General features: G+C 41.1%; 1 protein-coding gene across 1 annotated transcript in view; it reads right to left on the bottom strand.

The window, feature by feature from the left end:
- eng (endoglin) overlaps nt 1–18,198 on the bottom strand; it is a 106,651-nt gene that overhangs the window by 41,269 nt on the left and 47,184 nt on the right. Inside the window, exon 4 of the mRNA XM_061926712.2 lies at nt 2,078–2,194. Coding sequence (XP_061782696.1) covers nt 2,078–2,194 — 117 coding nt within the window. The remainder of the gene's footprint in view (nt 1–2,077; nt 2,195–18,198) is intronic.

Raw genomic sequence — 18,198 nt, forward strand, 5'->3', positions numbered from 1 at the left:
TCTCCTCTGGGGGGGGGGGGGGGGGGGCGCACAGGTCCGGTGGCCATGGATGAAGTGCTGGCTGTCCAGAGTTGGGACCCGGGGTGGACCGCTCGCCTGTGCATCGGTTGGGAACATCTCTGCGCTGCTGACTCGTCTCCGCTCGGTATGGTTTCCTGCTGGCCCCACTATGGACTGGACTCTTACTATTATGTTGGATCCACTATGGACTTCCATCCATCCATCCATCTTCTTCTGCTTATCCAAGGTCGGGTCGCGGGGGCAGCAGCCTAAGCAGGGAAGCCCAGACTTCCCTCTCCCCAGCCACTTCGTCCAGCTCTTCCTGTGGGACCCCGAGGCGTTCCCAGGCCAGCCGGGAGACATAGTCTTCCCAACGTGTCGTGGGTCTTCCCCGCGGCCTCCTACCGGTCGGACGTGCCCTAAACACCTCCCTAGGGAGGCATTCGGGTGGCATCCTGACCAGATGCCCGAACCACCTCATCTGGCTCCTCTCGATGTGGAGGAGCAGCGGCTTTACTTTGAGCTCCTCCCGGATGGCAGAGCTTCTCACCCTATCTCTAAGGGAGAGCCCCGCCACCCGGCGGAGGAAACTCATATCGGCCGCTTGTACCCGTGATCTTGTCCTTTCGGTCATAACCCAAAGCTCATGACCATAGGTGAGGATGGGAACATAGATCGACCGGTAAATTGAGAGCTTTGCCTTCCGGCTCAGCTCCTTCTTCACCACAACGGATCGATACAGCGTCCGCATTACTGAAGACGCCGCACCGATCCGCCTGTCGATCTCACGATCCACTCTTCCCTCACTCGTGAACAAGACTCCGAGGTACTTGAACTCCTCCACTTGGGGCAAGATCTCCTCCCCAACCCGGAGATGGCACTCCACCCTTTTCCGGGCGAGAACCATGGACTCGGACTTGGAGGTGCTGATTCTTATCCCAGTCGCTTCACACTCAGCTGCGAACCAATCCAGTGAGAGCTGAAGATCCTGGCCAGATGAAGCCATCAGGACCACATCATCTGCAAAAAGCAGAGCCCTAATCCTGCAGCCACCAAACCATAATCCCCTCAACGCCTTGACTGCGCCTAGAAATTCTGTCCATTACTGTCCACTATGGACTGGACTCTCACAATATTATGTCAGACCCACTCGACATCCATTGCATTCGGTCTCCCCTACTGGAGGGGGCGGGGGGGTTACCCACATATGCGGTCCTCTCCAAGGTTTCTCAGTCATTCACATCGACGTCCCACTGGGGTGAGTTTTTCCTTGCCCTTATGTGGGCTCTGTACCGAGGATGTCGTTGTGGCTTGTGCAGCCCTTTGAGACACTTGTGATTTAGGGCTATATAAATAAACATTGATTGACTGATTGATTGATTGTCCCCACAATTTCCCCCTCTGTCTTCTTTTTTTTTTTCTTTCTATCCCCTCCTGCTCCGGCCCGGCTGCACCAAATGATAATATAAATACATTTAATAAAGTCAAATACAAATAAGGCAACAAGAGAAGTATCCTACACTTCTCTTTTGTAAAGTAAATCTGAACAGCCGATATGGGCATCTACATCAACTATATGATTTGCCTGAGAAGCTGGACAGGACAAAAAAAAAAAAAAAAAAAAAGCAGCTCATTTATATACTTGGCAAACTCATCACGCGGGCCGAAAAAAAGCTGTTCGCGGGCCGGATCGGCCGTACGTTTGACACCCCTGCTTTAGAGGCTCCACTGCCTTTGAAAACAGCTCCTAGAGTAGAAATGTTTATGCATGCAATGAAGAGACACTTTGCGCTGGAACATTGCCCTCCTGAGTTCCAAATGTAAATCCTGCTTGCAGGCTGATAGGACACTGATATAGACTGACACGGTGGCAGGATATGAGGCGGGAAAAGCACATTTATCAATAAAGAAAACACTTAGCGGTGCAGACAAATTTCAAGCCCACATAAGAAAACTGCTATGTGTGCGATAGTTAGGAGGCACAAGAGTTCTAGAGCACAGGGACTTAGAAGTGCTTCCTAGGCCAATGCACTTTGGTTCATTAATGAACTGTAGGTTTATAAGTACCACCACTCACGTATATGTTGACACCGGCGTTGACCTCATTGATGAGACAGTGGGCTGTCTCGCGCGACGTGACGATCAGGTTCATCGGCCTTGCTTGGGCCATTTCCAAAGAGAACATCTTCCCGTCCTGGTAGAAAAGACAAAGAAACACACTTAACAATTGTGCCCGTCGTACATCCGCCATTAATAATTAAGTCCAAGCAGGAGTGTCCACGATGACTCACTTTTATATGCAAATGTTCCACTGCTTAAGCATCGGATGAGATAATAACCGCTAATGCTTGATATGAAAGCTTCATAATAAGGAGTTAATGGTTGCGTCGCAGGGCAAGTTTTGGCAGTGGATGAAAAGCAGAGTGTGATTAGGAAAAGGCGGAGAAGTGAAGCGGCGTAAATATTCCCCCCGCGCTGTCAAAGCATCCCGGTGAGAGTTACTGTGGAGCCCGTAATGAGGTTCTTTGTGCCGCGTCGAGTGTCGGCCATGGTTGTGCACACAAAGCACAACCTTCGAAAACGACTGCTCTGTTTTCCACCTACCACGGGGTTATTTGTCATCATAAAGGACTGAGGTGAGAAGCGGTCATCTTTGCTGCCACGTAGTCTTAGGAATCAATCAAATTTAGCCAGTGATGACGTGTCAACCAAAGTTGACATAATATTAATTAACTATGGAACGAACTGGACTTACAACACAACACAAGCAATGCCAAACTATTAATCGATTTGAACTATTATACAAACATCGGGTCTGGTTAAAATAAAGAGATGAGGGTCTTTAATTTGAGCTGCTGTTGTATTGTCTCAAAGTGTTAACATGTGCTCAATGTTTCCTTACCGTTGTTGGAATTGTGTTCATTACCATTATTGGTATTGTTCATTCTTTCTACATTGTTGCTACAAATTATTGTTAAAGTGTAATAATCATTGTTACCTGTGGTAATGCCATCATGATACAACATTTGTATTATAATCCTTAAACAAAATAACAGTGAAACTCAATGTATTAATCACTGAATGGAGAACTGGGGGTGGGATTAAATAAATGATCTTCTTTCCACTCCTTTTCAGGCAAAACTGGATCATCATGCTTACATACTGTACATTACCTTTTGCATTATATTAATTGATATTATTATGTGTTGTCTACCTTGTACTTTTTTTTTTTAATTATACGTCATTGCCTGAAATAAATGAATATATGAAAAAAATAAATGAACTTAAATACTAGTACTGAATATATGTTTATGCGATTGTGTGTCTGTTGAAGGGATGTCACGATTACCGGTGTAACGATACACTGTGGTAGAATTTCCAACTGTTAGTATTAATTTGTATATTATAGTTATATTATTATCATTTTAATTATTGTAAAACCGTGATCGATTAAACCACACAAGGAAAAACTCACAGTGGTACTGCTAATTTCTTAGAGAAGCATAGAGTGTACTAATCGCGTGCTAGTTAAAATGTTAACATGAATACAAGACACATTAACGTTTTAAAAATAAAACTTGGTTAAAATATGTCAGTGTGTGTGTGTATAAGTACTTTCTGGGCACAACAATACCGGGATAATAATGATAACCGTGATAATTGTGGTCACAGTTACCGTGATATGACATTTTTATAATGTCACATCGCTCGTCTGATCACGTTGTCTCAGTAGTTAGTTTCAATTAGGTGCCCTACTTTTTCGTCCATTGTGCTCTATCCAGCTATGTGCCAAGCTAGGGATGAGCATAAAAGAATTGCAAACCCGAAAAAACAAATAATATATCCTAAACATAAATAATGAGCAGAGTAAAACGCTGATCATGTGACTAGAACAACAACATAGACCACATGATTGTTCTACATATGTTGCACTTCTTTTCTCTTCTAAGTCTCATTTGCAGGTATCATATAGTACAGTGATTTTCAACCACAGTGCCGCGGCACACTAGTGTGCCGTGAGATATTGTCTGGTGTGCCGTGGGAAATTATGCAACTTCACCTAATTAGTCCAAAAAATATTTGTGCCGTTGTCTGGTGCCTGTGCTGTGTAGAGCTTGGCAGGGTAATCTTGTAATACTCCATATCAGTAGGTGGCAGCAGGTAGTTCATTGCTTTGTAGAAGTCGGAACATGTCGAGGATGGTTTGTCGTGATCCCAATATGCAGAGCACAGCGGGAGACAGCGTGCAGGTAAAAAGGTAAGTAACGCTTAAACCAAAAAACGACAAAAGGCAAGTCCCGTTAGGAAAAGGCACTGAAGCATAGGAATGGCTATGTAAAACAAAAGTACAACTGAACTGGCTACAAAGTCAACAAACACAGAATGCTGGACGACAGCAAAAACCTACAGCGTGTGGAGCAAAGACGGCGTCCACAAAGCACATCCCGTACATGACATGACAATCAACAATGTCCCCACAAAGAAGGATAGCGTACGCACAACTTAAATAGTCTTGATTGCGAAAACAAAGCAGCTGCGGGCAATAGCACTCAAAGGAAGGCATGAAGCTGCTACAGGAGAACAGGAAGGGTCATCAAAATAACAGCGCAAGACAGGAACTAAAGCACGACACACAGGAAACAACAACAAACTCAAAATAAGGCACGACAACCTGGTGGAGTTTCATTTTTTAACCTTTTCTACTGGTGGTGTGCCTCCGTATTTTTTTTATGAAAAAAATGTGCCTTGGCTCAAAAAAGGTTGAAAAACACTGATATAGTAGACTTTGCATGCGGTTGCAATTGTAAGACGTTAAATGGCAGTAGTGTATAGGCTACACGGTGTGTTGCCTAGTCAGGGAGTAGTCTTTGCCATTAAGTTGATTGAAGTATTTTGTTACGCCCTAAAACGTGTTTGTACTGCAAGTATTGTACTTATTTCACACCACCTGTCTGATTGTAACGTGCATCTTAGTTGTAGTTTTGTAAAATCGCTTATGCTAATTAGTAGCATGTCTATTGCAAATACAATGTAAATTAGCATCGAGCTAGCACATTTTGAAAAGTGGAGGCTTATTTTACGTTTAAAGGTTTTCTATCAGGCATGGAAAATTACAACATTACCTGGGCAAGAACACATACATCATTTTTTCAATGCATTCTAACTTGTAAATAAACGTCAATAAAAGTCTGCTTACAGTGGAGCCAATGGGAGCCATGACGTCATTGCGTCTTTTCCGACCATAAAACCCAACAAATAACCATCCAGTGCCAACAATACTCCATTTACATTTTGTGACCTGAATATTAATCAAGTATGAGTGATAATGTTATTGTAAGCGCTAACATATAAATCATGTCTCTCACCTGGATAGTAAAATGATGTCAGAATCAGAATCAGCTTTATTGTCATTACGCAAGGTAACGAGATTGAGGACATAAACTAAGAAGTTGGTATATTTTCACAGCCAACTTGATCCTGGAAATGGCAAAACAGACACGTGAAAGACGCTTCTTTCCACCCACCTTTTTTCTTCGCGAGGATTATGAGTCATGTTTAATCTAAACGGGAGTGTATCAACATTATAACAGTCAGCATTCCAGTGAGAGCAGACCTTGTACAGTAAGTGATGTTGAATTGCGTTTGTTGGCTCTCATGAAGTCTGCAGTGAGTAGTAATCAGTGATGTTGTCAAAGGAAAAAGCGAACGTCGTGATGCTTTTTTTTAAATTAATGCGCTGTGTATGCTTAAAACGAGAAAAATACGTAAATGTTACATTTTATTATGAATGTGCCTGTTACTACATTACATGTATACTTACTCTGCATAAATAACCTTGGTGGAAGTGTTTGGATTTTTTTAAGGGCTTTATAGGAGGAATAGAGCAATTCCTATAAGATCCATTCTAAGCTCACTTTTGCTCGCAATGATTTACTAGAATGCATTAAAAAGACAAATATGTATGTGTGCTTGTCTTACGTACGAATCGGGAATGATAAGCAAAATTCCAAAGAAAGTGTAGTTCCACTTTAAGTACGTGTTTGCCCGCCAAGTGTTTGAGTCTGCAAGTCTGCAATTGGATGTGACAAACAACAAAGGTATTTGAATATGGCACCGTTTGATTTTACATGAATCAATAACCAGTAGCTATCGTGCCTATGAAAGTACTGAATTCGGTACCCATCCCTAGTCAGTACTAGCCAGCAGATCCGATCCCAACAGGACCATACTGTTCCATTTTTCATTTCCATTCTGTGGAAAATGGTTCAACTGAGACACAAAAGGTCATGGCACCTTACAATTGTATTTAATGTATAATAACGGTAATGTACCATTTTTGATTCTGGGGTGGGAGGTGACATGTCCTTTGTGACTTCAACAGCAAAGAGACAAAACCTATGTCCTTGTTAATGCTTGCACAGTAACATACATCACATGATGCCAGCAGAGCACTTCTATTTGTCTGGAGATATGCAAACATTTTGATGCCCGTGTATTCTTTTTTGCTGCTTATTTAGTTGTTCCGCCATCAAGCAACATAGCATGCAACGTCTTGACTAAAGAATCGTATTTTCTTTAGGACAGTGATACTCTACTGCAGTGTTTTTCAACCACTGTGCAGATACAGGCTGGTGTGCCGTGGGAGATTATCTAAGTTCAACTATTTGGGTTAAAAATATTTTTTGCAAACCAGTAATTATAGTCTGCAAATTATTTGTTGTTGTTGAGTGTCTGTGCTGTCTAGAGCTCGGCAGAGTAACCGTGTAATACTCTTCCATATCAGTAGGTGGCAGCCGGTAACTACCATATTTTTCGGATTATAAATCGCAGTTTTTTTCATAGTTTGGCCGCGGGTGCGATTTATACTCCGGAGCGACTTATGTGTGAAATTATTAACACATTACCGTAAAATATCAAATAATATTATTTATCTCATTCCCGTAAGATACGAGGCGAATGTCAGCAATCGTCACACACACGTCAACCAATAAAAATTTGGCGGGGGCGGGTCATGGCAGAAGTGCATTGTGCGTTATGGATGAAGTGCATTGTAGGTCATGAGATGCTACCTGCTACTACGTCCGTAGCTATAAAAATGGATAATTTCAACATTGGCGATAACTTATAAAAACTGAGAAGGGCTGAACGAAAATGGCACCGAAAAGGAAATCATATACTGCAGATTACAAGCTGGACGTAGTGAAATATGCAGCCGAAAACGGCAAAAGGAATTAAACTCCATACCTTTGGAGTTGGTAGAGTTGGCAGAGTTGTTTAGAAGCAACACAGAGGAAGAAGATTTCATTGGATTTAGCGATTAGGAGTGACAGATTGTTTGGTAAACGTATAGCATGTTCTATATGTTATAGTTATTTGAATGACTCTTACCATAATATGTTACGTTAACATACCAGGCACGTTCTCAGTTGGTTATTTATGCATCATATAACGTACACTTATTCAGCCTGTTGTTCACTATTCTTTTTTTTTTTTAAATTGCCTTTCAAATGTCTATTCTTGGTGTTGGATTTTATCAAATAAATGTCCCCAAAAAATGCGACTTATACTCAAGTGTGACGTATATATGTTTTTTTCCTTCTTTATTATGCATTTTCGGCCGGTGCGACGTATACTCCGGAGCGATTTATAATCCGAAAAATACGGTAATTGCTTTGTAGATGTCGGGAACAGCGGGGGCAGCGTGCAGGTAAAAAGGTGTCTAATGCTTAAAACAAAAATAAACAAAAGGTGAGTGCCCCTAAGAAAAGGCATTGAAGCTTAGGGAAGGCTATGCAGAACAAAACTAAAACTGAACTGGCTACAAAGTTAACAAAAACAGAATGCTGGACGACAGCAAAGACTTACTGCGGAGCAAAGACAGTATCGACAAAGTACACCCGAACATGGCATGACAATCAACAATGTTCCACAAAGAAGGATAAAAACAACTGAAATATTCTTGATTGCTACAACAAAGTAGATGCGGGAAATATCGCTCAAAGGAAAACATGAAACTGCTACAGGAAAATACCAAAAAAAGAGAAAAAGCCACCAAAATAGGAGCACAAGACAAGAACTAAAACACTACACACAGAAAAACAGCAAAAAACTCAAAATAAGTCACGGAGTGATGTGAAAGTACACCTACTTTGAGACAAGAGCTATAGTGATGCATGCTTGGTTACGGTTTAAAGTCATATCCAACAAATGCAACAACGACTTTTTACTGTCGTTTTTAATGATTTCTGCTGGTGGTGTGCCTCCGGATTTTTTCAACGCAAAAAATGTGTCTTGGCTCAAAAAAGGTTGAAAAACACTGCTCTACTGCTATTTGCTTTCTGATTTTTGCAAACTGTGGGTCAAAATTTGGGAAAAATGAGCCTGTCACTAACAGCCATACAGCAAATCTGATCCTATTTGGAAAAAAAGACATTCCGCTTATAGAGTGAGGTGATAAATTAATAAGATCTAAATCGGTGGGTGGTAGTCAGATGGATCAGCTGTTATGGTACATGTGTCAACTTAAGACAGTAAAAAGTTTAAAACTTGCCCAAAAATGTGCAACAAACTACAATAAAAAAAGGAGAATAGATGTTTCTAAGCGGTTTGATGACAAATTCAAGCAAGGTCTCTATTCTCTCCCTCCCTATCTGACAGTGGGGATTCAATTAACACGGCTTCTAAATTGGCTTAGTTTGTTTGAAGTGTTAAAAATAACTTCCAGCTGCAGTCAAGTTCTGACTCCTACTTCTAGCCTATTGCGTAACAAGCCGAGGCTGTGACAGCTATGCCTGTGTTTTGTTTTGTTCTTCCCTTTTGTCGTCGCCGTTGTTGCAAGTACGCCATGTCAACACGTGAACACGCGGTGCCAGTCACTGTGAGAAAAGTCTTTCTGTACGGATGCTAACGAGGTAATGCTATTTTTACATCTGCAGAAAACGACAAAAGCAAACGAGAATTTGCATTATTTACACTCATTTAGGTCTGCATATGTTTGCAACATGAGAGTGTTACAGCATAATTTTACTGTACTTTTGTATATATTATCATGCTGAATATTAAAGCTCATTAATTCACTTCATCATGAAGCTTTATATCAGCACCACGGTGATAGGATTTGTTAATATGAATCAGCCCAAATGAACACATTGTACATCTGAGGAGTCCCACTGTGGGATTATCAAGTTTAAAGTTAAGGAACGTTCTTCCTTTCCCCAGACTGATTTGATACCAGTAAGAAGTTTGTTTGTAATTACTTCAATACCAAAATGACTTCAAGATTAGCACATTAAAAACAGTGAGAGATTGTAAATGAATTCAATTACAGTGTACATTTCTACCGCGTTGGAAACAAACAGCTCTGGAATTGTCCCTCCGGTGAAAATTTAACCTTCTTAAAAACTAATTTAAACTCCTTTTTGTGTGTGTTTCTTTTTGATTGAGAGTAGATCGTTTTCTGGGTCGGCTCCAATTGGGGAGGAACAAGCGTGCAAGGGGGACCGACGCGCATCTGTAAAACCAAGTTAATTTTCCTTCAACCTGATTTTGAGCGTGATCCAAGAGAATTGTGATGAGCTCAGGCCTGAGCCGGGCAAATTTGCACGACTTATACTGAACAAATTAGGTCTAAAGAGACCTCCGAAGTAATTGTCTGCCAGCATAAAAAACACAGGTGTGGCATTTACACACAACATTAATGCGGGGTGTGTGTTTTTTGTCCTTCATACGAATGAAAGGGAAGACATGCATTTAAAACACATTCTTGTCTTCTTTTATTATTATTATTGTTTATTTATCAATATTCTACTGACTAGCCAGGACACAGAGAGATGGATGAAATGATTGAAGCACGGATGATAGATTAACGAATGAAGGATGGATGGATGGAAGCTCAATGGAGGAAGGAAAGTAGGAGGGAAATAAGGAGGGATGAAGAAAGAAAGGATATGTGGATGAATGGATGGATTGATGGATGAAAAATGGGAGGATGGATGGATAGATGGACAGACTGAGGGATGGATGGATGATTGATGAATGTATTCAAGAGGATAAGTTGATGGAAGGAAGGAGGCATGGATGGATTGAGGCATGATGGATGGATGGAAGGATAGATAGATGGATGAAAAGATTGATGGATGAATAGAGGGATTGATTGATGGATGGATGGATGGATGGATGGATGAGAGGATGGATGGTAGATGGACGGCCGGACAGCCGGATGGATGTAAGGAAGGACAGATGGATGAATGGAAGGATGGTAGCATGAATAGGTGGATGGGTGGTTGTAAGGATGGATGGATGATTGTTGGAAGGGTGTATATATGGACGAATGAATGATTGATAGATGGATGGATGAAAGAATGGAAGCATGTATGAATGGTTGTAGGATAGATAGATGATTGTTGAAAGGATGATAGATGGATGTGTGAATGGATGGACAAATATATAGATGGATGGATGGAAAAAATGAAAGAATGGAAGGATAGATTGATGGATGATGGACTGATGGATGGATGATAGGAGGATAGACGGATGGATGATGGGTGGTTGTAAGGATTGATGATGGATGATTTTGGAAGGATGTATGGAATGATGGACAGATGCATGATGGAAGGATAGATGGATGATTGAAAGGATAGAAGCATAGATGGAATGATGGTGGATGGAAGAATAGATAGATGGATAGAAATGATTGATGAATGGCTGGAAGGATTGATAATTGGATGGATGGATGATAGATGGATGAACGGACAAATGATGGATGTAAGGAAGGACAGATGGATGAATGGAAGGATGAAAGGATGGTAGCATGAATAGGTGGATGGATGGGTGGTTGTAAGGATGGATTAATGATTGTTGGAAGAATGTATGCATGGATGAATGAATGGGTGATGGATGGATGAAAGAATGGAAGCATATATAGGTTATAGGATAGATTAGATGATTGTTGGAAGGATGTATAGATGGATGGGTGAATTGGATGGACAAATAACTTGATGGATGGATGAAAGAATGGAAGCATAGATTGATGGATGATGGACTGATGGATGGATGATAGGAGGATAGACGGATGGATGATGGGTAGAAGTAAGGATGGATGATGGATGATTTTGGAAGGATGGATGCAATGATGGACAGATGCATGATGGAAGGACAGATGGATGATTGAAAGATTAGAAGCGCAAATGGAATGATGGTGGATGGGTGGGTGGAAGGATAGATAGATGGATGGAAAGATTGATGGATGGCTGGAAGGATGGATGGATGGATGGATGATAGATGGATGGACGGACAGATGATGGATGTAAGGAAGGACAGATGGATGAATGGAAGGATGAAAGGATGGTAGCATGAATAGGTGGATTGATGGATGTTGTAAGAATGGATGAAGGATTGTTGGAAGGGTGTATGTATAGATGAATGAATTGGTGATAGATGGATGGATGAAAGAATGGAAGCATATATGGATGGTTATAGGATAGATAAGATGATTGTTGGAAGGATGTATAGATGGATGTATGAACTGGATGGACAACTAAATTGATGGTTGGATGAAAGAATGGAAGCATAGATTGATAGATGATGGACTGATGGATGGATGATAGGAGGATAGACAGATGGATGATGGGTAGAACTAAGGATGGATGATGGATGATTTTGGAAGGATGTATGGAATGATGGACAGATGCATGATGGAAGATAGATGGATGATTGAAAGAATAGAAGCGCAGATGGAATGATGGTGGATGGGTGGGTGGAAGGATAGATAGATGGATGGAAAGATTGATGGATGGCTGGAAGGATGGATGGATGATAGATGGATGGACGGACAGATGATGGATGTAAGGAAGGACAGATGGATGAATGGAAGGATGAAATGATGGTAGCATGAATAGGTGGATTGATGGATGTTTGTAAGAATGGATGAAGGATTGTTGGAAGGGTGCATGTATGGATGAATGAATGGGTGATAGATGGATGGATGAAATAATGGAAAAATTTATGGATGGTTGTAGGATAGATAGATTATTGTTCGAAGGATATATAGATGGATGTATGAATGGATGGATGGACGAATATATAGATGGATGGAAGGAAAAAATGTAAGCATGGAAGAATAGATTGACGGATGATGGACTGATGGATAGATAGACGGATGGATGATGGGTGGTTGTAAGGATGGATGATTTTGGAAGGATGTATGGTATGATGGACAGATGCATGATGGAAGTATAGATGGATGATTGAAAGGATAGAAGTGTAGATGGAATGATGGTGGATGGGTGGGTGCATGGAAGGATAGATAGATGGATGGAAAGATTGATGGATGGCTGGAAGGATTGATGGATGGATGGATGATAGATGGATGGACGGACAGATGATGGGTGTAAGGAAGGACAGATGAATGAATGGAAGGATGAAAGGGTGGTAGCATGAATAGGTGGATGGATGGATGGTTGTAAGAATGGATGAAGAATTGTTGGAAGGGTGTATGTATGGATGAATGAATGGATGATAGATGGATGGATGAAATAATGGAAAAATGTATGCATGGTTGTAGGATAGATGGATGATTGTTGGAAGGTTGATGGTTGATGGATGTATGAAAGGATAGGTGATGGATGGATGTTACACGGATGGATGGATGATTTATGTATGGAATGATGGAAGAATTGATGGATGCATGAAAGACAGGAAGCATGGATGGATGGGTGGATGGAAGATTGATGGATGATTGTTGGAAGGATGAATTATGAATGGATGGATGGATGGATGATAGATGAAAATATGGATGGATAAAAGAATGGAAACATGGATGGAACAATGGGTGGGTGGATGGATGAGTGGATGATGGATGTATGGATATAAGGAGGGACAGATGGATGGACAAATGACACTATAATTGTGGGTACACAGTCTACAAAATGTAACAATAATTGTCGCCAGATCAAAAGGCAGTTGTGGCTGTAGGCAATCTCCTGGGCGTTTGTAATCAACTTGACAAGATTGCAGTAGCCGCATATAAAGTATCATGAGCAGCTTTATCGACTTTGGCTTAAAAAATGTTTGTTTAATGTGTGCACAGTTGCTTATAATGAACCAGTTCTAATTACAACTTTGCTAGTGTTGCTGCTGTATATTTATGCACACCCTATTAGCATGCAGTAAATGCCATATAGCTATATTTATGTTTTGTTTATTCTAGTCTGAAAATTCCTTCCTGTAGCTGTCTGTCTTATTACCCAATTGAGTCGTCTTCCGTTTAGGAGCAAATATGTACATAAAGTTGGGCCATTACATATCTTGAGTAGTTCAATGAGTGTTATATCAGGTTTAAAGTTGAAAAATGCAGAAATGTACAGTAAGTTTATTTTTAGAGAGCTACAGTACAATAAGCACATGGCAGCTTTTTGGTGCAATGGCACAAACACTGCTAAGGAATGAGCGTCCTTTCCTACTAAGGTGCGTCACAGAAGGATAACTCCTGAAATAATCCACCCTGGATTGTCTCCAAATTCTCTCCATTCAATTATGACATTCTTTCACCGCTTTCAAAATTCTTTGAGTTGTTTCCTCTTTGTTTTAAATATAAATTCCCAGTCCCATGTTTTGAAGGACCTTTGATGATGCTGTTTCCAGTTATTCTTTTGGCATACTCCCCTGAAAAGGAATTGGCTGAGTAACCAGGCCGCTACGTGCGAGACACCGACAGGCAGCTCCTCCCTAGGATTTCTCCCGGCCTTCGCATCCTCCCTTGATGCTCTCACTCAGAAATTATCGACATAAAAACAGGAAAAAAAAAAAACGATCGGACAGCTTGGTAAATAAAGCACAAAGTCAATCATCAATGCCAAGGTTAAATCATTACAGAGATTTGTGCACCATTTTTTGTGGGGAGAACAGGTCCATTGTGACACAAACAGCCTAAAATGTTAATAAATACTAATCGCAAGATGTGTAAGATTGATCTCGATACCTCTGTGTGAGCTTATATGTTTATAAATGTTATTTTTTTAATATTAGCATCTATTTTTTATTTAACATTTAACAGTAAGCTGATGTAACTTTGCTGTCCAGTTGTCAGCTCTAGATTTATTACCCTTTTCTGCGTCTCATTTGCAAGTATTATATAGTAAACTTTGCATGCAGTTGCCGATAAGCTGAATTGGGTCTTTGGTTGCGCCCTACAAAGTGTTTATACTATAAGTATTGCAGTTATTACACATCAGCTGTTTGGATGTAAAGTGCATCTTGATTGTAGTTATCATAACCAAATGTGGAGGCGTTGAAATCGCCATGTAAAATCGCTGATGCTAATCAGTAGCACGTCTATGGCAAATCCAATGTAAAATAGCATTGAGCTATCTTACTATACAGACAAATGTTTTCAATCAGGCATATTTGCTTCTTTGGCATGGGACATTGCAACGGAAGTGTGACTGAGCCCACTCTGAGTGATGCTTGAAGGCTTGTTTTCCCACCAAGATTTGGAGCTGGATGTGACGTCGCATGCGAAAAAAGATATCGGAATATTGCACCGGAATTTGTTTGGCCATTATTAAAGTACTGAATGCGGTACCCATACCTAAACCTAAATCAATTAATTACACTTTGAATTATTCAATCTATTGAACATAATTACTCATTATTTAATGTACAATATAGCTAGTTCATGCATTTATTTTGTATGTTAGTAGATGTTAGGAGACTGTTTAATTTAGGTTCAGGGAGAATGTTTTCAATCCAGCACACAGCAAAACATTTCAAAATAAATAACTTAAATACAAATTAAAAAACCTGACTGGCGTTTTCCTTTCACTGCAAAAGTAGTAGAGACTAGATCAACAACACCTTTGCTGGGTGTAGTGAAGTGGTGCACTCCATTTTGCCTCACTTCAATTAAAAGGAGCAGTTGCACCTCTAGGTGTATGCCAGACCTGGGTAAATTAGGGCCTGGGGGCCGCATGTAGCCCGTTAAGCTTTTCAATCTGGCCCGCCGGACATTCCCAGATATTTTTTTTAGATCTTTAAGCTCGAAACCGTAGCTGCCATTATGATGTGCAGTGATGATTTCAAATGGCCGTAAGTCTTGAACTATACAAAGTATTTCAATGGTTGGATTCTGCGCTTTTGCATGATATACTAGTTACTATGGTAATCTAAGTCACAGCAGCTCAGACGAGGCACCAAGCAGTGTGGGTGGGGAGCGTTTCCACAGAGTGTTTCCAGAGCGGCCAGCCTGAAATGCGGGTGTCAGGGACAGACGCAGAAGGATATTTTTACAACAAAGTTCTAAAGCTTAGTGATATATCAGATATAGCATTCATATTTCGCTGTGTTTGTTGCATTTTTGTTGCGTTTCGCTTGATTGTAAAATATGTCGATCGAGAGGGGTTGTGACGTTCATATGTTGTCAATATTCAGTGTTTCATAGTTAATATTGTAAATCCCCCATTCTTTTTTTCATGTACATTCTGGGTGTCTCATTCTGTAAAAAAATTAAAAATTCCATTCTGTTTAAAGTTAAAGTACCACTGATAGTCACACACACACTAAGTGTGGTGAAATTACCCTCTGCATTTGACCCATCCCCTTGTTTCACTCCCCTGGGAAGTGAGGGGAGCAGTGAGCAGCAGCGGTGGCCACGCTCAGGAATCATTTTGGTGATCTAACCGACAATTACAACCCTTGATGCTGAGTGGGAGGTAATGGGTCCCATTTTTATAGTCTTTGGTATGACTCGGCCGCAGTTTGAACTCACGACCTACCGATCTCAGGGCGTTAAGGTGCTGAGCACTGAGCATAAGGCGGTCTGTCATAACGTTTTTAGCATTCAATCAGACATTATTGTGAGGTTTTGTATTAGTGTTCCGAAAAATAGATATACCGGCCCCCAAACACATTTTTTTCCTCTAAATTTGGCCCCTCGAGTCAAAATAATTGCCCAGGCCTGGTGTCTGCCAAGAGGGTGCTAACTTTCTAGTGTTGTAAGCATTACACCCTGCTCTCTACTTTCCAGCAAGTTCCAAACAGCCCCTTTAATCCACAACCAATTCCACACTACTGAGACAAATCTACAATGACATTCTGAAATCTAAAACTTATCCAAAGTTCTTTGAAGTCTAGTTGTGTAGTCTTCTCGTCTGCGTGTTTTGCAAAGTAAGAAAGATAGGAAGACTGTGAAAAAACAAAACGTGCGTTCTCATATTCAACATGATATGGACAAGGCAAGCATGATGTATGAAGTGCGGAGATTGCATCACCCGGACCCAAATTCCTTCAGTGCACCCCTCGCCCCCGCATCTGTTCTCTCGTAAAACAACGTATGTCTTCACTCCACCTCTGCGCGTCGATGATCAACTAACTGCTTTTTCTAATCATCAATCTACATGACTATGTGACTGAGAGCAGCGACTACGGTACGCCGCTTTCATCACTATAACGACAGTATAAGAAGATGGAAACGGCTGAAAGTAATAGAGAACCTTATGAGCGAGCAAGCAGGGAGCATACTGATAAGGTGGTGACAAATGTTAGCAAACAGACTCAGTGAAATATGGAGTCTGGGACTGTGATAAGAACAAGAATCTGGAGTTACTGTTACTGTTCTTTTTCCTCCAAAGTCAAACCATGTTTCCTTAAAGAGGAAAGGCTCGTTATTTGAGCCATCTTCTGTAATTACATGACTTATTAACATACACTCATTAATCTAATGAGGGCCAATAAAAGAGCTGTGTCAACAATCACGCCCTTGCAAATACTAATGCTCTGTTTTTATTGACTGAAACTGAGGTAAAACAGAGTGCACTACTCGGATGTAACCAGAAGAGGTGCAGTTGATTCAGTCCCACTTTGGGCCCCTTCTACACTAAGTTTATTGTTTTGTTTTAAATGATTAAACGGCGTTTGTGTTAAATTATTTCACAACGTCATGAAATATTTGACAATTTAATGCGCGCTTTACAACATATTATGTCATGTTTTAAATCACTATTAATATTCAAATGTTGATTTAGTTTAAAGGGGAACATTATCACCAGACGTATGTAAGCGTCAATATATACCTTGATGTTGCAGAAAAAAGACCATATATTTTTTTAACCGATTTCCGAACTCTAAATGGGTGAATTTTGGCGAATTAAACGCCTTTCTATTATTCGCTCTCGGAGCGATGACGTCACAACGTGCCGTCACATCGGGAAGCAATCCGCCATTTACTCAAACACCGAGTCAAATCAGTTCTGTTATTTTCCGTTTTTTCGACTGTTTTCCGTACCTTGGAGACATCATGCCTCGTCGGTGTGTTGTCGGAGGGTGTAACAACACGAACAGGGACGGATTCAAGTTGCACCAGTGGCCCAAAGATGCGAAAGTGGCAAGAAATTGGACGTTTGTTCCGCACACTTTACTGACGAAAGCTACGCTACGACAGAGATGGCAAGAATGTGTGGATATCCTGCGACACTCAAAGCAGATGCATTTCCAACGATAAAGTCAAAGAAATCTGCCGCCAGACCCCCATTGAATCTGCCGGAGTGTGTGAGCAATTCAGGGACAAAGGACCACGGTAGCACGGCAAGCAATGGCGGTAGTTTGTTCCCGCAGACGAGCGAGCTAAACCCCCTGGATGTCTTGGCTCACACCGTCCCTTATGCCACCGAAGATGATCAAGAGAAGAATATCGACCCTAGCTTCCCTGGCCTGCTGACATCAACTCCAAAACTGGACAGATCAGCTTTCAGGAAAAGAGAGCGGATGAGGGTATGTCTACAGAATATATTAATTGATGAAAATTGGGCTGTCTGCACTCTCAAAGTGCATGTTGTTGCCAAATGTATTTCATATGCTGTAAACCTAGTTCATAGTTGTTAGTTTCCTTTAATGCCAAACAAACACATACCAATCGTTGGTTAGAAGGCGATCGCCGAATTCGTCCTCGCTTTCTCCCGTGTCGCTGGCTGTCGTGTCGTTTTCGTCGGTTTCGCTTGCCTACGGTTCAAACCGATATGGCTCAATAGCTTCAGTTTCTTCTTCAATTTCGTTTTCGCTACCTGCCTCCACACTACAACCATCCGTTTCAATACATGCGTAATCTGTTGAATCGCTTAAGCCGCTGAAATCCGAGTCTGAATCCGAGCTAATGTCGCTATAGCTTGCTGTTCTATGCGCCATGTTTGTTTGTTTGTGTTGGCATCA

Source organism: Nerophis lumbriciformis, linkage group LG32 (genome assembly GCF_033978685.3).
Source record: "Nerophis lumbriciformis linkage group LG32, RoL_Nlum_v2.1, whole genome shotgun sequence".
In the NCBI taxonomy this organism is placed as follows: Eukaryota; Metazoa; Chordata; class Actinopteri; order Syngnathiformes; family Syngnathidae; genus Nerophis; species Nerophis lumbriciformis.